Source organism: Glandiceps talaboti, chromosome 1, assembly GCF_964340395.1.
Source record: "Glandiceps talaboti chromosome 1, keGlaTala1.1, whole genome shotgun sequence".
Taxonomy (NCBI): Eukaryota; Metazoa; Hemichordata; class Enteropneusta; family Spengelidae; genus Glandiceps; species Glandiceps talaboti.
This window is the reverse complement of record NC_135549.1, coordinates 21,491,963-21,515,990: the sequence shown is the minus strand read 5'-3', so window position 1 is coordinate 21,515,990 and position 24,028 is coordinate 21,491,963. Positions and strand designations below refer to the sequence as shown.

At 35.2% G+C, this 24,028-nt stretch overlaps 2 protein-coding genes across 2 annotated transcripts in view; both read left to right on the top strand.

Moving 5' to 3' along the window:
• Positions 1–947: 947 nt before the first annotated feature.
• LOC144436552 (uncharacterized) lies at positions 948–2,739 on the top strand. Its single transcript, XM_078125409.1, has 4 exons — positions 948–1,026; positions 1,315–1,356; positions 1,805–1,966; positions 2,392–2,739. The coding sequence occupies exons 2-4, from the start codon at positions 1,323–1,325 to the stop codon at positions 2,514–2,516; spliced, it is 321 nt and encodes a 106-aa protein (XP_077981535.1). The 5' UTR covers positions 948–1,026; positions 1,315–1,322; the 3' UTR covers positions 2,517–2,739.
• A 3,623-nt stretch (positions 2,740–6,362) lies between these two features.
• The window catches only part of LOC144442487 (guanine nucleotide-binding protein G(i) subunit alpha), a 44,322-nt gene continuing 26,656 nt past the window's right edge, over positions 6,363–24,028 (top strand). Inside the window, exon 1 of the mRNA XM_078131850.1 lies at positions 6,363–6,696. Coding sequence (XP_077987976.1) covers positions 6,579–6,696 — 118 coding nt within the window. The 5' untranslated portion in view covers positions 6,363–6,578. The remainder of the gene's footprint in view (positions 6,697–24,028) is intronic.

Here is a 24,028-nt window from a genome sequence, read left to right as displayed (position 1 = left end):
CCTGTGTAGCATTCCCTTGGAGGTGTGGTTACGACAATTCTTGAGTCTCAAGTAGGAGAATAGAGTCTTGAAATTTGTGCTGGGATGAGGGCTACAAAAACAAATTTTTGTTCAAAATATGTTTTTCTCCTCAGCCCCCCCCCCCCCGGGGGTGAATACTGCTCGTTCCCTTATTTGTCATAAAGGCCATAGTTCTCAGTCCACTATTGGGGAGGGGTTCGACACGTCTTCTCCCCTCTGTCGAAACCCTGCAGCGTATACATCCATATTCAGACCGCACTAACCAAAACACATGTTCTAAAACATAGCTTGTCATATTTACCGGTATCCAAACAATTCAACGGCACTATGACCTTTTCTCTCTACAAGAATTCACTGATTATGTCCCAGAGTATAAAAACCCCTTGTCTTTCTTATTGGACACAAGGAAAGAAGGAATGTTGAGATATAAAGCTGTTTGTCGGTTGGATTATTTATGTTTTACCCAATTTTTGTAGTTAATTTCTAAAGTCGATTTCATGTTTGTGTCACAAGACTTGATATTATAAGATATCTTGTTATTGCGAAATCTGTCAGAGGGTAGAGGGCGCCCTCTCGGTGGGAGCCGTGCCACTGAGTAAGTTGTAATTGTATACCCTCACGATTATGCATGATAAGTTTACATTCTGAGAAAACGTACACCGCTCTCTACATATCTCAAATGTTTGGAGAGATAATGAGTAAAGTTATTTTACGATTCTTGATTATATCTGCATAAAGTAACACGATGGACTATTTCGTTTTGTTTTATAGCAAAAACTGTATTTGCCATATGTGCGTTGGTTTCACTGACTGGCGATGTTCGCAGCCTAGCGATTACAAAAGAGTGTACACTGGCATGTGTACAAGATCCAGGAAATTTCTGTCGAGACCATGGGGAATATATCTCTCCTCGATGGCGATGTGAAAATTGCAGTGATATATGTCCCTCCCCTACTGCAGACGCAGGTGAAGTTGTGTCAAATGAGTGTATATCAAAGTGCCATGGTGAGTATGTTTACGCGTTTGCAGGCACTAGTTTTTTCACGAAGTATACCTTTCGTTCTATCATTTGGACGACCAAAACCTTCCTTTCTGTATAGTCAGTCAGAGAAAATTATGGGAAATTTATGAGGCTGTACAACTTTCACGTTAGTTTGCTTCCAGTTGACGATTATGGTTTTGTAATATGATCATTTTGATGTTTTGTATTATCCATTACAGATTTCATTCATTCATTCTTCCATACTCTGAATGTGTTTTAACAGAGTCGTTGTTATTGTGCATTCTTTGTAGATTACATAATGAATTACCAACAAAAATCTTCTACGCAAAACGGTAGGTACATGACTGTTGAATGAGGGAGAGAGAGAGAGAGAGAGAGAGAGAGAGAGAGAGAGAGAGAGAGAGAGAGAGAGAGAGAGAGAGAGAGAGAGGGAGAGAGAGAGAGGGGGGGAGAGAGGGGTGCATGACTGATGAATGAGACAGACAGACAGACAGACAGACAGACAGACAGACAGACAGACAGACAGACAGACAGACAGACAGACAGACAGACAGACAGACAGACAGAGGGAAGAGGGAGAGACAGAGACAATGTGTGTGCTTACGGTAGTTTATATTCTAAGATTCTTCTAATGGTATGTACAAATTGTTCTTCGTGATTTCCAATATGTAACATATGTTAGTAAGAAGACTTTGAAATTTAAACCATTACAGCTTTTTGTTTTAGATTATACTAATTATTTGCAAATTAGTTACGTGTATTCTTTGCTATATGTCACAGGGTTTTTAGGTACTACAGTCCAGGGGGATGTTCTTATAGTTGTAATAGCGTTTGCAGCATTTGGTCTATCTGGCGTACTTTTGATACTGTGGTTGAACGAAAGACAAATAATTCACAAGAGGGGAAGAAAAACAACAACAAAAGCAGATGCCGAAAACAAATGTAAGCATATACATATATAAGTTGCATATTGAATGTCGGCAAGTAAAAGATGATGTGTAATTATTTCCTCATAAGTTCAGTTTTCTCTGCTGTGAGATAAACTGAGATCGGTCAACATTTCAATGTCGCATGCAGCAATGATCCTACATAACTAATTAAATGGCTTGACTTTCAAACTTCAAAAAAAGATTTCCGCTGAAATTCTAATGATTTTAAAGTGGCCATATGGATGAGGATTGGCTATTTATTTTGGATTTTTTTTGGACATACATTACCTTGTTATATCGGAAGCTAAAGCCGATTTTTTAAGCTATATACCAAATACAACTGAGTTTTTAAAAAATGGTATAAATCACTTGTCACATATTTATTTTATCGATAGAAATTGCAATATCATTTGACTGGGCCTTTCCTTGAATTGATAGGTAATGGAGATATCAACGAAGCCAATCACAATCTGTTGCCAACACCTCATCAATCAGCACAGCCAACTATCGTTACATATTATGAAGACTCAAATGGTCATTCTGTTGATATTACAAAGTGTTAGACTTGTTAGTTACTGTAGAGATATTTATTTGTGTGTTTGGTATCTTGTGTTGCGCACCAATTATCGTATGATTACTAAACTTACTTGGTGACCAGCTTTGGAAAAATCGCTACATCCGATGGAGGCTAACTGTGGATTTCATTTTGATTATTGAGGAAACAATATTTGGAGAGAGTTGATAGCTAGCGCTGTGTGTTATCACCTCTGCAGGAAGTGTATGTATGTCAGGTGTATTCAGAAGGTGTCAGTGTAAATGTATTTCGTACTTATCAACTGATAAAATTTTAATTTCTGGAGTTACGTTTGCGCAGAGAAATTAATAATGTTCTTTTGGAGCGGGGGGGGGGGCACTCTTACAATAAAAGAGTGGACGACATCAACGTGTCAAGGACCGTGGGCGTGTGTGTGTGTGTGTATATGTGTGTGTGTATGTGTGTGTGTGTGTGTGTGTGTGTGTGTGTGTGTGTGTGTGTGAGTGACTTCAGTCTATAGTGCTGCCAACGTCAACGAAGAGCACACATCCAATGTTTGTTGTATCCACGATTTAAACAAGTTGCAAGAAGTACAGAATTAGTGTCAATTTTTGTATTGTAATGTCACCCTTCTTCCCTGTAGTTTAGTGCGTGGCCACCATTTGGATAGCGAGTCCATGAGAGATGGAGAAATGTTTAACCTCTTTTCAATGGGTTATCTTATTGTACTCAATATGTTTTTTTATTATAAATATATCTTTTTTTGGTATTAAAGCGTAGTAATTGTGTGACAAATTTAAAGCAAAGTGATATAGCATGTCGGTAGTTTTATGTTTGGTCCAGAATGTATAAAGGAAACGCAAAAGCAAGTTGTTCACTATTTTACTGCTACCCAACCTTGAACAGCGCCATCACAGTTCAAAATGAAGATACAACCCCAGTACACGAGATTACATACGGAATGCATTGCCATCGAATCTATAGATTCATAGAATATAGTTGATTGTTTTCGGATGGAGATTTATTTAATACTTTCCTCCAAGTCTATTTTCTAAAAAGTGGCCCTTCCTAAAATTCTTTTCTCATAAACATGACCTTCCCCGCCATTGTTCAAATATTCAAAAAAAAAATATTGGGTTAAAATCTGTCAGAAGAATTATATTGAATGTATTTTTTGAAAATGTGGGGTTTCTTTTAGATACAATAACTTACCCCGTTACTCGTAATACTGTACACCCTGAACAGCATCGAATCACCTGTGGATGAACGTATTTTGTGAAGCTGTATTGTGGACAAATCATATCAAATTTATTTTGGGTCCGCATCTAAAAAATCAGCGCCCTCAACGGCCATTACGATTTAAGCCTGTTATTACAATACTGGTGGATAAGATCGACCATTGATTAACATGTACAGTGTCTGATTATTAGTATTTTAACACTTTTCAGTGAATAGATTGTGGTTGTCTAATCGAAAAACGATACTTCAGTTACAAACCTACTGCAAACATGGCGACAGATTTACAAATGTAAAACCAAGATTTTTGTGTAAACTTGTCACGGATACTAATGACCACCAATTAACAAATACAATATCGTTTTATCAGTATTAGACCAATTATTAGTGAATACATATTTGGGTACTTGATGAAAAAAAATATCCTAGTTGCAGCTATTGTAGCAATCGCGCCGCTGCCACCACATTGATAATGATGTTAATGACATTGGCCCAAGGTTCCCACATGATAACTTTAAAAGCGTTGGTTATTTCCCTACCAGTACTACCAACACAGTGCATTTGTGTAAATTAAGGTCAGCCGTGATACTGCATTCATCAACTGCTGTGTTTGGATCTAGTGTGATTATATATATATATGTCAGTGGCAAAACTGAAGGCCAAGCATACCAAATTTAGACTCGACGCCGTAAAATACCGACATGCATGCATGGACCAAAATCAATATCCCCGCTCCAGGAGAATCAATGTTTTACCTTTCTGTTTTCCTTTCTCTACTGTTAGACCCACTCTCCTCACTCTCAACACCACAACTAACATATTTTGTATTGATTCGTCGCACGGTTGCCAGCCATGATTCAACACTTTCTGATATAATTACGGTACACCCATGGTGATGGCAGCAGTGGCAATGATGGGGGTTCCAAATAAAAAAAAAATCCAATAGTCAAAATCTAAAATGTGACTGACCCTTCCCTAGTTCAATTTCCTCAAATATGGCCCTCCCTCCCAGAACCGATTTAGAAAATCTGACCCATCTTCTAATTCAGTTCTCCCACTTCTCAGTGTACTTACTGACGGCATAGTGTCAAGGCAATGAAATCAAGATGAGTCGAAAATCTCAAGTATCTCGATCAGTCACATTTTTAATTTTGACTTTTTGGATTATTTTTTTATTTGGAACCCTTCACCATTGCCACTGCGAATTAGATAGAGAGCATATTCATTCAGCAAAAATAAAAGTATATAACACATTTTCATCTCCTGTACAGACGAATTGTGTAAAAAAAATAATAAAAAATAGGTGGGCGAAACTTATGTAGTTGAAAATTATTTATTATGAATAATTCACTCTGTATGATAAGATGAATCTCCTTTTACTAATCTTTGATAGTATTATGAGGTTGCGGTTGGGTGCATAGGTAGGTAGGTGGAGACAGACGGACGGATCTGTCTGTCTGTCTGTCTGTCTGTCTGTCTGTCTGTCTGTCTGTCTGTCTGTCTGTCTGTCTGTCTGTCTGTCTGTCTGTCTGTCTGTCTGTCTGTCTGTCTGTCTGTCTGTCTGTCTGTCTGTCTGTCTGTCTGTCTATCTATCTATCTATCTATCTATCTATCTATCTATCTATCTATCTATCTATCTATCTATCTATCTATCTATCTATCTATCTATCTAAGTTACTACGTACTGTACTGGACACGGTAACCTCTTTATATTCAAGAATGCTTTTAAAACTCTCTTAGTCTTAGTTCACGTTTTCTGTCACATTACGTAAGTGTGACAAGAACACTTTTTGATTGAGTGAGTTATAAAGCCTGTTTGGAACACATTGTCGATGGTAAGTGTAACAATGATGAATCAGGGTACTTTTCGTCAGGTGGGAGAATAAACAGTACTAAATAAATGACATTTAAAACAATAGCCCACCAAAACAAGAGTAATTAACCCACAAGGAGATCGAACTAGGACGCCTTTAAAAGACATGTTTGTTGTTCACCTGTGGTTTATTATCCATACAGTATTGTGTTCTTTTCGTTTGATAGTACCGAAAAGGTTCACGGGCCACATACTCCGTAAAAGAAGTTAATTGCAAAATTTATACGATTCCCTTCAAAAGAAATACCTAAGACACCAGTTTGGGCCGCCATGTTGTCCTTTTTTTTTTTGCTAGAGTTGAACAACGTGCACGTACTAAATTTTCTATTTCATACTGATGATGAAAGATATAATTATTGAAATATTGGTTGTTCTTTTCTGTGGACTTATTCAATTCTATGATTTATCACTATACCTTAGCGCCACCAACTTACTCGAATATGATCACTAAGTCACGGAAAATCTCGCAAATTTCGAACAACGCTACGAGATTTTGCTACACCTTTCGAGATCATTGATCAGGCTATCAAAAATCAGAAAACTCACTAAAATGTGATTTTATGGATATTGTTTCATTAAAATATAATTTGCAATCCAAAATAAAACGTTAAAAAGTTGAAAGATTTCAAAAATTGTGACTCTAAATTGAAATTCTGTTCTTTGTCATGCCCAGTCAGCTACAGGTAACGGTTTACAGCATCCGGGCAATTTACCCAGCATGCCAATCATTTAAGGTTCGTTTTATGCTAATACAGGCAGTCGCCCATTGATTAGCGATTGAACGCCTTACTAGATTTCTGCGTCTATATGGTCTAAAATTCGCCTTCTTCATCGTCTAGCAACGATCTCCTATTTTGGAACTCTGTCAAGCTATTGCCAAAGACTTCAAGTGTATACCGGACGTATTTTCCAAGCATTCCAAGCTTTTCCGAAACATTTTTTTAGTCGCCGGTTGACGAGCTCGCTCGCAATTTTTCCAACATGGGGTGCACTCTGAGTGCCGAGGATAAAGCAGCTGCCGAGCGGTCAAAAATGATCGACAAAAATCTCAGAGCAGATGGAGAAAAAGCAGCGAGGGAAGTGAAATTATTGCTGTTGGGTAAGTAAATGATATTCCGTCAATTTATTCAATAAAAATATCGTCATAAGCATCAGAAGCACGTCAACATGATTTTTATGGAAGGCGTTAATTTTGAAATTTCATTGTTGATCGCTATATAGGCTTCGGTTTCATTCGGATTTTTCTGTAATTTTCTACTGGTAGCCCTAATGGCTAAAAAGCTATATGGATAGTCACTTGATATAGACATAAACCAATTCTAAAATTATTTTGTACAGACATGACGGTTTTTGACGGTTTTCGAATCATGTTGTGTGTACTGTCGCGACTTACTTATCACGATTCTAGGGTCACGGGGGCCATCGCGGGTGCTTCAAAAAAATTTGAAAATTGGCTACTGTTATGGCCTACATCCAACCAACGGCGGATATGCGTTCACATTTATATTGAGTATTACAGGAAATTGTTCAGCAACAATCGACTATGTAGAGTTTGAAACGATTCCTTAGGAAGCATATCGGATTTGGCAGGTTTAAATGTATAAATACAAATAAATAGGTATTGAGTAATTCAATACCTCGCTGTGACATTTAACAATACTGCTATACATTTTACATAATATTATGTAGCACATACACAGAAATGCTAATGAGTGCATTGACATACAATGTATCAATGTCATGTATTACGAAAATACACAGTCATGAAAAATATATGTGTAATATGTTTGGCTGTGATAATTTTCATGGGCATTTCATGTACGTGTACATGTACAGTGACGGTTGGACAATTATTTAGTATTCAATTTCTATGTTTGAAAAAGATGGCTGATTCTTCCAAGATTATTTGTGATTTTGGCTCCCAACTAATACCTTTGGACTCAAGATAGCCTTCCCTTTGCAATCTGCAAATGTTATCCTCACTGTAAACCTGAAATGGAAACCTTAGATGTATTTGCATTTTGGTAAGAACTTGAGTAAAATGTACATGGTTTGATCAGGGTATTGAGGACATGGTACATGTACACGTATGTAAATTACATGTATTTGGAGTTTGGAGATAATGTGATCCTAGCAGAGATGTGTCAAATTGGGTACAAGAAAAGGAGAAAAACCGAGGGGTGTGTAAATAAAGATTCCTACCCACACTAATGGGTAAACCCTAACTCCAAATGTTACAGTCTTGTTCTGTTACAAAATGTAGCTGGCTTTAGGATCACATGTTAGGATCACAATAATAATTTATGAGAATTATGTCAAAGCTGTCATTTCAATGTCTACATGTATGATTTTAAAATCAGTATTTTACTAATATGGTTTTAGTGTGAACACAGACAGCACTGAAGCAGGAAAAGCTGATACAATTTAGATAGATTTCTAGTGAAATTTTACTCACTGCAGTACACGTCATGATTATTTCACCCTGATAATTTTATAATATATATGCAGTGATGAGAAATGGAGGTGGGGTGGGGTGTCTGGTACAATTTCTTACATGTACTACGACAAGTATAATCCAATAAATTACAGTACATATACTCTTAAGTTCATTTGGAACACCGGTTTATTGTATCTACGTGTACAGTGGTGTGAATTTTAGCTCAGGATGTCAATGATCTCATGTGATATGAATTTCAACTGTTTTTCCAGACACGCTTTACGTACACATGTTTTGCAACAGTGAAAATTTGGTTTCATCCATCAAGTTGGCAGGTGCAAGTAGTATTACTATTAATACATTGTTGTTAGTTACTTTGCCAAAATTACAATCATAAAAAGTAGGGAAACCCTACAACTGTCTGCCATTTCAACTCTAAATATGATTTTAAATATCAGTTTACATGTACATGTATATAACACTAATTAGAGAAAAGCGTGATTGTTACAATGCAAAAAGGGGGGAAAAGGGTACCCCAGGACAATGGCTGATCTGCCTCATATGGAGAACAGGTGACCCTTGACCTTCACCAGCATTCTTCTGTATTTCAGTAATAACAGTTTATGACAGCAAGGTGTCATATTACAGTCATACTAGATGTTGGTTGCAATGAACACATCATTGTGTAAAGTAGGGAGACAGAGCTGTGCATTCCATTTTCACATCATGTCTAAGTTAAATGTCATTTACAAAAAGAGTTGCTTTTCGTGGTTTTACTCTGGCAATCGAGGCTTCAGTTTACTAAGTAGTAAGATAGACACAAACTAAAAACTTGAAGTATTGATGCAACATTGATAAGATATTGAATGGATGTTGGCTCAGTTACAGTCTTTCAAGTGGTAAAGACATACAAAATGTACCCATCCTGACACAGTCAGTTCCGTGAACTTGTACATGTAGTGTACTGTTTTGGGACTTCCATTTTGGTTACAGTATCTTGATCATAGGGTGATTAGATTCACATAACAGAAGAACCACTATTGTCCACATGTGTTACAAATGTACCTGCCATCAAGCAATAACTACAATGTACATGTAAGTTTTAGTTTGTGTCTATCTTGGTAAACTGAAGCCTCAATTACCAGTGTTTTTGCCAATGGCACTAAGTACATTGTAGGTAACATCTATCTGACTTCTCAGAACTGCTTTACTGGGTTCCTCACCAAAAGTTATGGGACATGATGATTACGTGTGGAAATGTATGCAACTTTTCATTAGATCCCCCCTTTGTTACAGGGGTCTCTAACATATAGAAGAACACTGATTCCAGATTATTGCTAAGGTTAGAATGCCATGGTAACAAAAAGGCTAAAGTAATACGTTCTGTGATTACATGTACATGATAGTAGTATATTGTTATTTTGATGGGAAACCATATGCAAAATTGTTGGAAACTTGGATGCATTCTGTAAAAGTGCATATAAGTATTTTACAAAAAACACCACATTATTTTAATTATATTGCCATCCTTGCATTGATTTTGTCTGCTTGTCTGACTTTTGATACATATTTATGGTGAGTTGCGATGAAATTCTGATGTAGCAAACTGGTCAAGAAAAGCATATGAATCTGGTAGTGAACTTGAAAGATCTGCATAAAGCTTGTATTGTCAGTTAAAATGACAATTTTGATAGGGTTCACGTGAAACAGAAAAGTCATGAAGGACCTTGGAAGTAAATTGTAGAACATAGTGGGGTGTGGTTCATGCTGTGTTAAAGTATATGAGTAAATGTCATATAATGATATACATGTACATGTATCTTTACTGAATAATTTCCTACATGTAGATTAAAATTGAATCTCCAAGACGCCTGTAATGGTTTTGACATTTCATAAAGAGGAGTCCTGGTTATTTGTGCTAAAGAGGTCAGATTTTTACATGTTGAAAATTAATTTATGTTGTTCATATTTCTGTTCATACATAGTACATTGTATATTACATTTATTATAGGTCAGATAATTTTTCAGAACCTGTGGGTTTTGGAATCCCCTGTAGAATTATTTTCGATACAATAGGAAAAAAATCACCAAATGTCATCCTTTGGATGTGGGTTTTCTCCAGGGTGTGAACATTTCAGGAAAAACACAAAGAGGAGAGAATGACAATTTTGGTTTATTAAAAGGATGTTAAATTCTATTTCAAAAGGTTACCAGACATTTCCTGCTGTGACTGTTTCTTTCCTTTATCGCAGTCACTTTCTGTAAAAGTGCAGCTGATGAAGAATCATGTCCATTCTGATTCAAATTTTTTTCCCCCAGACTCCATGAATGAATGACATTAAAACTAATTTGTGTAATTTCAATTTGAAATCATGTCATAATGAAATGAATTCAATTACTTGCTGTCTATTCTCACTGAATCTTAATTTCAATTTCCAATAACGCACGGCCGTTGAAGACAAAGGGGATACATGTATTGTTTCCTTGACAACTCGAGATTGAAATATGGAGTTTGATTAACAGCAATGGTTATAGAGAGTGGCTCTCTATATATACATACATGTATGTATAATATAGATACAAATGTAATATACACAATTGTATGGTATAATCGCCGTCATATGCATTGGGAAACTGATCACAGCATTTCCTCTGTCCTGTTGTAAAGGTTTACCTGTATGTGGGTATACAAAATGGATTAGTTGTCATGCCAACCATTTAATCTTTAGAATTAAGATTTCAGTACAGCATAAAAATGTTTTGTATTCAATATTGGATTATGAAGTACCACCCATAGTGTCATTTTTGTAGCATTTATGATATCAATAATTATTGAACCGACGATATTGAATATTTAAATGATATCTGGTTGCCACAATAGATGTATGCATATGTGTACTGAATATGTCTACATGTATTTTGTTATTTACACATTGAGTGTGAGAATTAGTATACAAGATATTTGATCAGACAACACCCGTCCCCCATTCCCCCCCACCTGTGGCTTTGAATATCATGATCTGATTTCATTGAAAAACCCCTAGCCATAAGTAGTCCTAAGACTATGTGTACATGTACATGCCTGTGTCTTGTGCATCTTTTAAAATCACCTCTCTTCCCATGTACATGTACAATGTACACACCATACTGATACCCCCTGTAGGAACATCTGATACATTTATAGTCATCCCCCTCCCAATTGTGGACATATTTCTCAAAATTTGAGTCAAATAATACCCCTTTTCATATATTAGTGCACTGTTCATTGTCAAGTTCAAATTTGTACTACTGGTGGTACATGTACATGTATGTATACAAATGTACCTATGTATTAGAGCAGTCACACAGATTTACACATCTTCAAACCTCAACTTGGAACATTAGATGTTATTGTGTACATGTACCTAACAATTACAGAAAGATGTAATCAGATCCACTCCCTGTGAGTTCTATGGTTAGCCAAACACAAAATTGTGATTGATGATTCAAAAGGAATTGTTTTGATTCTGAATGTGAAGTTGTTTATTATTGAGGTTCATGTAAATGCTGTATTGTAATGCAACTTGGACAACAAATGCGGCAGTTCATATTTTTACCTAGAAACATGTATATATGTATATAAATTATTAATTCTGATGCCTTCTATGGTAACAACCCTCACATGAATTTAGATATACATGTACATGTTTGCACTATGACTAATCTATAGTATACCCACCACACAGCATACATGTACATGATGAAAGGACCTCAGATCGCAGCAAAGAGAAGTGGTCCAGGACACATACAGGACATGTACATGTACAAGTATGTACATGGATGCAACTAAACTGTGTGAAGGCTGCTAAATTTATACAGTGGTACAGTATTCTGTTAGACTAACAAGAATTGATAGAAATTGAAGCTGAAACATTTCACTTGGCTAAGTCTGAATCTGACTACCAACTTGAACCGCCATATTTTGTTGTCCTGTTTGTTGACAATAATTCACATACATTCATATGATATATTATATGATTTACATGTAGGTCTTTATAAAGGTTGTCATGGAATATTTGTTGTTCAAGATAGATATGTGCTTTATACACACATGTATAGTTATAGATCATAATTTATCACTGCCTGATATTTGTCTATCACAGATTTGTGTCCTTCTGCATCTGTCATTTCCCAAGCTTTGTTAGTCCTACAAACATCTAGTTGGCTAGATATATATTTATACTTGTACATATACATTAAGTAAATCCGATGGATATTTTTATCTTATCTGAGTCTGACTGTCACAATCGCAGTAAACACACTGTTGCTACTGACAACAAACATACTTGCAAATCTTGCCTGAAAAATTTACTCAAAGGCCATCTGAGATCGGAGAATATTATCGGCTTATAAGAGTCATGAAGAGGCCTTATTGTGCTTGTTGATAAGAAAGTCCTGTTCAATGTCATTTTAGACTCAAGTGTCACAGTGTTTAGTTGTGATTTATAATTGGGTAGCAAGAGGTCAACTCTGATATGAAATGACATGGAAAGTACAAGATATGAGTCATTTTACATTTCAAGTGAAAATATTGTCTGTTCTGTTGTCAGACATTTTTTGTCTTCACTGATCAAAAAGATGTACAGACTAATTTCAAAGAATCATACATGTACGAGCAGTCAAGCACCCCTAAAATGTAAAACTGTTTGGTTTAAATTTTAGCCTGTTATGATTGAAAAGTGACTGCAATTCAACAAAGTCTGGCGGCAGTTGAACCATACATGTACCTACAATGTACATGCAATGCTTGATATTCAAAATGTTATGTTGATCTAGTGTAATATATGCAATTTTTTCTCATTTTTTTTTCACAGTCATACTGCAGATATTTGCATATGATATTGAATCTTCAAAATATCATATGGAGCTGTATTGTCCTGAATAAATTATTCCTTTGTGATAGATATGACTTAGTAGCTGCTAAAAGAAAATATTGATTTTGAAATAAAAAGAGTTTGTTATACATGTACATGTATGATGACAGCAAACTGCAGTTAGGAGTACACAATGTGATGTGTTGACACAAGGGACCTGCATATTTCAGGTGTCATGGGTTGTATTGAAACAACATGCTTAATGTCCAGGAACGGGTCTGTTACTGTAAACACAGTGCAAATTGAATTATCTAACTGGAAAATTACACTTTACAGAATTGAATTCATACTGCAACAACACGAAACAAACTGAGTAACTCAATTTGCTGGGAGACATAATTCATTTTCTGATTTCAAGCAGAAGTCGGTCTATTGCGATGTGTGGCTTTGGTACATTTTTCACTATCTACTTGTGATAATATCAAACTGATTGGTCACAATGGGGAGTGATAACTGCTGTGTCAGAGTATTTGATCATATTCAAATGAAGTCATTATGTTAATGAACACTCATTGCTCAGATGAACACAGGTGCTAACTAACATTGATGTAATTTAATTTACATATAGGGAAATACTATAGATATGCAAATGTCTACAAGCCAGCATGTTGATAATGGCCAAGTGGACATGGCTAAATTGACAAGTTGACAGTTGAAAGTATCACAAGTTGTCGGTGAGAATGGAAGCAAAATCACAATCATGATGTAGGGAGGCTAGCTGAACAGGGAACTACTTCTGCCAGACCATAAGTCGATTACCAAAGTGGAAAAAAAAGATCATTATTATTAGATTATGTAAATATCCAGGGATAGCCAGTTTGCTGATGACTTGCACATAAATCAGGACATGACAAAATGTGGGTTATTTACATCCATTGGATGTTGATATAAATGTAAGTTATTCGGCCAGCCTGGTTTACATGTACATGTACTTTAAATTGACCAACTGTAAGATAACCCTACATGTATCAGGCTTCTTAACCACGACTGATGATGAGTGCTAGCTGAGTGTGGCACGAATGTCTGTATCTTGCAGACTACTTACATTTGTACACGTAAAAATATGCTGTTCATAGGTTTGTGAAATATTGGAAATGGTTCGTTGTTGTCTGACACTCTGCAGTCTAGGGCTAGTAGGAGCTCAATTCGTGGCTGCGAATCTCAACATCTCTCTTCAAATCCACAGATAGTCTCAAGACTAGATACAGAAATAAATTTGAAGAACCAGCTGTTTTAGTTGACTCTTGAATGTCATCCAATGAAATACCTTAAATAGAAAAAAGTAGGAAAACAAGGCTATAAAAATTCTTGCAGTACTTTACATGTTGATGCATTAAAAACTGACTAGTTCACCTCACGTCACTGTATGGTAGTAAACTGAGATTGGTAGTATGGAATGTTACTCTTTGAAATGCTATACAGTGTGTGCCATATACAGTGACCACGCTGACCTGAAATTATAGGACATTCTGTCATATTCCCATCACCCTTCAACTTTTACACACAGCCTGTGTAGTCATTATCCAGATAATGGCTGCTCTGAAGTGAAGTGGAGGCTTAAATTTCTGGATATTGAGCCTCAATCAATCACTTTGAGGCCGCGGTGGACTACAAGTGTAGCAATGATTGCCTGGTCTTTGGACCTTTCAGAGTTACATGTAGTCATTTACAAATATAAACCTAAGGTTCTTTCAGACTGTACATACATCACTAGAAGTACAACACTGTTTGTAATATTTCCACACTCAGAGCTGTAATTAATTCAGCTCTTGTGTCATCAGCATTACATTATGACCTAATCACACAACCTTCATCAGATGTGATGTATACATGTATAATATAGTTCAGTGATGTAGACCACATGATGACTGTAGAAACATATGAAATATACTAGGTAAATTATGTACATTCTCAGTTCTATTACAAAATATGATTCCAGAGCAAGGAAACAACATTTTTGGTGTTTGGTTTCATTGATACCGTACATTTAGATTTTCATTTGGAAAAAATAAATGTGTCCTCAGACCTGTCTCTATCACCAACTTATGATAAATAACCTGAATGGTTTTGATTTAAAAGCCTTGGCGTGGTTTTGAGTGAAGACATTTTTTTGTTATGCCCTGGATATAATACAGGCACTGTAAAATAGAGAGACATGATGTACATGTTCAGTTCAGACTTGACAACATTCATCATAACATTTCTAATACGTACATTGTGTAACTTGGGTCCAGTGTTTGTATGTCTGTGCCTGTGTGTTGCCAGGATACATACAATACATAAGGTGTAAAAAAAATTGTGTGGTTCCAGTTACCCGACCCCACCTAGTTTTTCACTGCTGACCCTAAACTTTTTTTTGACGAATTTGAGAAAATTTTTTATAAAATCGTGATAATTGTGAAGTCTCGCAAGAAATAGTGGATGCAGAAACTGACATCAATGTAAAAAGACAATATAAAACTTCCAATCTGTCATGGGTGTACATCTGATGGGAAGTAACCAATTACACAGAGACCATAGATGGAAAACAATGGAAAACATAACTACCTGAACTAGACACTTGCATATGAAAAAAACATATTGAAAAAAATTAATCTACCCTACCCCACCTATTCTAAAATTGAGCGTAATCTGAACCACACAATTTGTTTTTATTAGGCCTAAGCAAGCATCTACTACATGTTATGATGTACATTATATCTGATCATGCTTCACATACATGTAGCCTTGTATCTTGATCTTTTGCAATCAACTTGTGACCATCACACAATTTCCAGGGGCCATACATACATGTACATGTATGTAACATGTTAAAATCAGAAAATTTATCACAAATTATTTTTTAATCAGTGATAACCAAGTACACCTTAAATTTATCGTAGCTAGATTGATAGTTTATGGGTGTTGCCATGGAAATGCAGTGATTGAAGATGTTACTGATATGATATGTCTTCTAAGATAGCAGTTGGAATTCAATAAGCCATCAATCCATCATGTCAGAATTACACAGCCTCCTTGGGAAAGATCATATCAGTCACAAGGCTATTGGACTTGGTACTAGTGTGCAGTACTGTGATATTGCCTTTCAGAAGGCCTCCACTCAATTCTCTGTCAGGTTGATACAATGTACTGCATACATTGTGTTTAGTAAAATGAGAGTGTGGCTAAAATTTCCTGTAGAAAGAAACCTTAAATTGAATGAAATATGTATTGCTGGTATCTATAAATAAATGAGATATTTAAATTATTTGTTAAACCTACATGTACATATAGATATACTGAAGGCTTTGTACCAGGGATTTCTAAATAAGCTATACATTGTATGTTAACCACAACTATGGCACAACATACATGTACCAGTTTTTGAAGAGTTCTGTAAAATTGACATGTCAATGCAGACAACCACAAGTCTCTTGGCTAGCTCTGCAGCAGCACATACATGTATGTACAATGTGCATGATTCACTTTGTAGCAAATGGCACATGTGGTACATGTATCTTGATACTAAGGTTTTCGAACTCCAGTGATGATGGGAAAATCCAAGATTTAGACACAGATTTTTTAATGGGAATTCAAGGAATAGCCAGTACCTTGAACCAAATCACTTTGTAGGGGTTAAAATGTCAAATAATGTCTCCATCTGTTCTTTGGTTATCCCTTTTCGAACTTAGGCAAGTGCATCAATACATACATTGTATGGAATTAGAAGAAATTTATGTAGGTTCATAAGCTACATCATGCATGTACATGTACAGAACCAGTAGTATGAAGACAGCTGTTTCTTTACATGTAACTACTACTACATGTGTAGTAACTTACTATGATGTAGGTCGGTAACAATTCACAAACCAGAGAGAGAAGTATAAATTATTATAATGTTTATTATACCATGCACAAGCCTAGATATTTCTATCGAACAGTAAATATGGATTATAATACCCTGGTTGTTCTACGTCCCTGGTTCTGTGGTGCTCTCAATACGAGTCAAAATGTTCCAAATACTGTTTTTTCATAAATTATGCTTTCAATGAAGAGGTATAATTATATTACTCCCAAATATATTTCTTCATGTACTACATGTATGTAGCCAGAAAATATTTGTCAGTACATGTACTTGTCCAGGGACTAGTGACAAGGGCCCTTAGGTCACTCATATTTCCCTTGGCTAAACGAAGAAAAATATTGGGGAATAATATCTAATTGTACACATGTACTAAATTGTTAGAGTTACATGTTTGTGTAAGGTCTAAGGCAGAATGGCCACAGCAGTTGTGAATGTAGTCAACTGAATTCCAATGTTGGATATTTTAGTTTGAGGGAATTTGTTTTGTCTGGCTTGATAAAGATATGGTAAAACTTAATATCTACATTTGCTTTCTGGAATTCCGTGTCAAATTACTATCCAAACCAAAATATTTTTGTCTAAAATTATCTGTAGTAAAAATGAGGTGTGTTTGTTGGATGCAAAGATGTCAGCATTTCAAGAAAGTTCCGGAAGTCCTATTTCAAACCACTCCTTGACACTTGTTTATATCATGAACATGGAATATGTTTATATACCCTCAGAAATGAATCACTTGCTATGGGCAGATTCTGTATCCAGACTTTCAGGTTGACGACCATTCTTCCTACATGTATACACAGAACATGTAATGTAAGTCGTGTACAGTAAGCTTCCTGTTTTGGAAGGTCAAATGGCAGTTTGTTTTGTTTGCAATTTTTATTACAAAATGCTTCTGGAAAATGGCATTCTGTTGTTCATGAAAACTCCTTGAGAATGGCTTGGAAACTGACTAGACAGAGTTGACATATATGCTTAAAACTGGCAGTACATGTATACATGTTCCATTGTTCTGGATGTACAGTGTATTCAAGTTTACTCCTTGTGTCTTGTGTTTCATGTTGCTGATAGTCAAGAAAGGCAATCTGTAGCTGTGAATCCCAAGATCTCTCTTAGATAATCTCTAGACTACTATTACTGTCTGCAGACTGCATACATTGCATGTCTTGAACATTCAAGTTTACCTGTGTGTGTTATTGGCTGCACACAACCTTATCTCTTTATTAATCATCTGTCACTCTTTCTGACTCCAATATGTAGTTATCATAAACCGTAAACAATGGCAGCTCTGCCACCTTTATTGTGTCCATCCTAACCCTATGAACTGGAAGTCAATGTGTACACACTTCCCAGTATAAAAGGTGAGAACACTAGCCTAGCTGTGATGTCACCCATGCATGACCAAGACTATTGTCTGGTCATCAGCTGTTGACAATAGTGGAAGTGTAGTCTTCAGTCCAGGTGGGTGCGACAGGCCAACTGACAATTGTATTGTTCTCTAGATTCCAATCTTGGCATCCCTGGTAAAGTTACTGAAGTGGACTTAAGGCAAGTACAGTAGGGTTGTTGCTAAATAAAGATTTGAATCAATAAGGTTTTTGTCATGTGAATTTGTTGTGAAAAGGTAGATTGATTGATTTTGATGTACAAGAAAAATGGATAACAGTTCTACACAGGAGTCTTTATGAGGTCTGAGGACCAACTTTATTTTATATTATATGTGTAAGACTGTGTGTCTTCTGAAGTGTATGAAACAGTCTCGGGATTATGAATATTTCGTGACAGGCTAAATGAAGATTTCAAATCAACAGTTCTTTGTCATGTCGTAAAAATGTTAACTGATTGATTTACTGATTTACAAGAAGAATAAATGTGTTTTATGCTGTAGGACTGACGGATAGACTACATGTATTTTATATACTCTTAGACTATAAAAGACAATTTAGGATTTCAGAAATCATTTCACTAACAACACTACATTCTTGTAGTAAACAAACACATATGAGAAATACATGTACTTGTGAAATAAACCAACAGGATACATTAATCAAGATTGAGAAATATAATTTACTGTTTTTGACGAGCTGTTTTTGTCCTTCCTTGCAAGCTCAAAAAGCTGGCAGTTTATGTATCTGTGTCTATGTTCACATAGATATATATTCATATCATGTTACATGTAAAAGTAAAACTGATGTGGCATTTTTCTTTACAAACCAACATAGCGCAAGAAATAAAAAAAACAAAAAAACAGAAAAATAAGCCTGCCAAAATATTTGTTTTTGATGTTATTGTAAATATAATTTTTATTTCTTTTTGTAATATTTACATCAAATTGTAAATGACATGTACAAGGTTCAATAGTTTTTAAATTAAAAAAACCCACACCAATTTAATCTATAACAGCTATGGTATCTTGGTATTGTTAAGCGTTAATAATGTTTTGCAGACGAGTACAAAAGTTGCCATGGTAACATGAAATCAGTGATGCAGATGAAGCATTGTTTTCACAATATAGGAAATGTGAACATGATTATTTGGCTCACTGCCAAAACTCTTGTTTTCCAGTGAGGGATAATTGTGAAAACCAACTATTTGAACTTCTAGAATTGAATAAAAAATATGAAATATTTAATGTTTGGCTTATTCTATATGTATTCCAAGAAAAGTACATGATTTTATGGAGTTGATCGCACTAAATTGTAATTTTGTCATTAAGTACAGGATTAGTCGGCAGATGTGAAGGAGATAAAAATGATTGGTACATGCAGGACTGTGTCATTTTGCCCATCCATCCATTGCATGGGATAACACAATGATAACACGATAGGGGTTCCACTCCAAATTAATTTTTGTGTTGTGTTTATCTATTAGATACAGGTGATTCAGAAATATCAAATTAAGAAACACATGGATTTTGAGGTCAAGTGCGGGATCTTGTATACACGTATTGTAAAATGTTCTGTACTCTAAAACCTTGAAATATTGACGCAGGATGAAAATGTGAAAATAAAAATGTAGTGATTGAAATATTTTCTGTGCATTACCACCAGGCTCAAAAATTTGTAAAAAGTAACCTTTGCAGGGAACAAGTTGAACATCTTTAAAATTGCGTAATCTTCTCACAGAAAAATTGTTACTATTATTAGGGTGTAGTACTAGTGTGTTTCAGTTCTTGTTACTAGATGTACAGCTGTGGTCCTGCCTGAAGTGTAAAGCCAGACACACAGGTACTAACTACTATGTAACATCATACTGCAATGTTTTGCCTCTCTGTTGCACAGCATGGAGGGAATCCAACCAACCAACCATTCAGCCATATTAAGAGTGAAGTATTTGAACAGCAAAGCTGCTAGGAAAGCATGCAAACACACATTTCACCTAAATGTGTCCATCATTTTAATGGCATGTTGACACAGCAACTCAGAACTGTAATGGGCAGCCATTCAGCTAGCTAATGTGATACTTAATTACTAATGCATAAACAGTAGGTTTTAGTCGAAAATGATATATACCAGAATCAAATCTCTTCAGTTAGTTTGTACGTGATTTGAATTTATATCGTTCACCTTTTTGTTATTTACAGGGATAACTACATCCTAATACAAGATTTTAAACAAGTTGATATTTTTTTTTTAAAGTAATTCATTATGTACATGCACATAGTGAAGTTAGATGGAGTAAAAATGGGAATTATGTAATAATTGTCAAGGCTTTTTACTGGAACATAGTACCAAGCCAATGTAGTATAATTGAAAGTGGTCCCATAAATGCCATGGTTTCAATCACATGTTCTTACATTAGTATCATCTCCATATCTCAATTCTCAGTGAAGCCAGACAAGGATCACATAGGATTCATTTTTTTTATTCTCGACCTAGCATTTCTACAGCTTGCCTGACAACTGTTTTACCCACCTAAATTTTAATGTTAATTCAAACTGTTCTTAAGAGGCTCACTCAAGATTATATTAGGATTACACAAAAAATTGTAAAATCTAGGTTAGGATTAAACTTTGGATGTGAAAACACTTGTTCGGCAGAGGTATAGAAAAGTTAGATGAGAACAAAAAGAATGATACTACATCATACATGTGTTGTGGCCCATATACAAAGTTGTACATAAAAGTGATACGTTAAATTCATAAACACGGCTTGTAGTGTATAACACAAGTATTTTTGTATGAACTGTTAGGTTTAATATGTGATTCAGAACCATTAGGAGTCAACACCTGTACTACAGGATACTGTAAACCTGGATATATGTATTTGATAAAAAAAATGATAAAATCGCAAAGATTTTGAAGTCTCGCAAACAATAGTCGATGTGGAAACTGGCATCAACTTGAAAAACAATATCAAACTGTTCTTTCAATCTGTAATGGCTGTACATCTGGTGAAAAGAAACCAATAACACAGAGACCATATGGAAAACAACAGAAAACATAACTTGCTGAACCTAGACACCCACATTCTGAAAAAAAATAAAAAAAATATAAAATCTACCTACTCCACCTTTTCTAAAATTGAGCATAATCGGAACCACACAATTTTTTTTATTAGGCCTTTAGCAAAAATTTTCAGGTTGTAAACACCTTTACATGGAAACATAAATGTCAGTATTTCAATCCCAGATTCTCACACACATCTCATCTTAACTTATGAGTGGGAGCCATAAGGATTACATGTACACGGATCATTCCTTTGTTAAGACAACATTAAGGCAAGAGCCTGAGATTGAAACCCATGCCTTTAAATTTGAACACAATAAAGATGGCATCGTAATAACTTTATGGTTTTCTGTGGCATTCACTCTATCTGTTTATGTAATTGAAATTGTTGTGTTTTCAAGGTGCTTGAAATGTGGTAATTGTTTTCAAAGGTCATACAGGCACAGCAATAAATAGGGTTAATACTTCAAAGAACTGTCATTCGGATTTGCATAATAAGAAAGATTTACTTGTCAAGGATCAGTAATCCTAGTACAATTTGCATAAATTTGCATAAATTACAAACACTGTAATATGTTTTCTTTGAAACATATTGAAAAGTGCTTGTCATGGTAGTGAATAGACAAAAGGAGAGGGAATTCCTTCTTCATTTCAACAAGTACTAAAACAAGAAGCTTACTAGGGTTTTCTTTTGAATACCAGTGAAATAATTACTTGTATGTTGTTTTAGATTTGTAATGGTGGATCTGTTGCAGGATTTCGATTTGAACTGGTTATGAACAGGTCCTATTCTATCTCTGGGGATATGAATGTCATATGGCTGCCTCCATATTGGATAGTGTTTACACATGTACTGTGTCTATATACATTTTACTACCACTTCAAGATGATGAAAATGTCTCGCAACATGTGTGCCAAATCTCGGTATTTCTTTATATGAAAATATAACTTACATTACAAAAGTTGAAATTACGAGAGAAAAAATGTATATTTTGTACAAGAAAATATTGAAATTTAGTAGTGATATCACTGTGTAAAATTATCGTTGTGTATTAAAGATGGCTACCTTCTCATATTCGAGTGATCGAGCAACCCAACTTGGGCCTCACTTGTAATAACACACTTCCAAGCATGGGGGATATAGGGCTTGATGTATTAATTTACATTTTCTGTGGGAAATTTAATCATATACTGTATTATACAGAAATAAATTAATCAAACACAATGAAGAAGCATAATGGCTTTCGTAATCTGTTTTCAAACAATAAACTATGGATGTATTTTGACATATATAATTATGGTCGTCATAGCAACCCAGTTATAAATTATTGGGCATTACTGGGCATGCTCAAATCAATATACTATGTGGATATATATCTGTATGGTCGATTTTGTGGCGATTGGACATTTTGTTTTGGCATCATATGTTGAAGCTGTATGCTATCTCAATTCTGTATTTTTTATATTTATCAAGTCGTGTTTGGTGAAAAGTGTATCCAAGTACACGTGTATCTTTGACTACACCCCAAGGTGTGTGTGTGGGGGGGGGGGGGAGACGACAAAAAAAAAAAAAAATTATGTGTTTATTGGGTTTCAGGATTTGAATTATGAGTTTGACAGATGGCTAGTAGAAGGGTAAAATCTATATGAATTCAGGGATTATAGAAGGAACAAACAAATTAGAATTCTTTTTATGGTGTATTAGTGGCAGTAAATGAAGAAATTATACAGGTGTACTTTAATCAGTTGGAAAACTACCCCGAAGAATTACTGGTAATTGGTGATATTTCTGATAATTATTTACTTATTGATAGGATGAAAATTTGTGAATTGTGAAGGAAACATCTTTTTCAGGTGATTAGAATATTTTTCTGCCAGCTTTTTTCACGGTGTGAAAGAAAAATTGTTTGCTTCTGGTTACCCGACCCCACATAGTTTTTCACGTCAACCGAAGACTTTTTTTTATATATTCGAGAACAAAATGATAAAATAATAAAATCACAAAAATTGTGAAGTCTCGCAAGAAATAGTGGATGCGGAAACTGACATCAACTTAAAAAGACAATATAATAAAACTGTTCTTCCAATCTGTAATGGCTGTACGTCTGATGAGAAGAACCAATAACACAGAGACCATATGGAAAACAACACAAAACATAACTACCTGCACTAGACACTCACAAACGGAAAAAAATATTTGAAAAGATCAACAAAATTTTTTTTACCTACCTCATCTATTCTAAAAATTGAGCGTAATCTGAACCACACAATTTTTTTTTGTTAGGCCTAAATATGTTTCTAGAAAGGACAATAAACCAGTAAAAATCTAGAGTTGTCGCGTTTTTTATTGGAAATTACTGCCAAAATTAGATTAAATTTGTGCAGGGTATGGAAATTAGGACAAATTTTGCCACATTGCCAGCTCATGTTACCATTATTCCCATCCCCTAGTAAAAAAAATACCAGTGCAGTTTACCTTGAAATATTAAATGTAGTCTCTGTGTTTTGTTTTGACTCAAGATAATATTAATTATTGTGTTCATCTGAGCAAGGAGAGATTTTCCTCTCTTTTGAAGATATCCCCAAAGCTTAGCAAAAATGAAAAATGAAATACCTGTGAAATTAACCTTGAAAATATAAGATATTGTCTGTTTTGTTTTGATAATAATACTGTGTTGTGGTCAACTAACCAACCAAGGGCAGGTTTTCTTCTGTTGCTGATATTCCCAAACCTTGGCAAAAAAATGAAAAAAATGCAAGTGCATTTTATCTCAAACAGTCTTGTGTACGTTG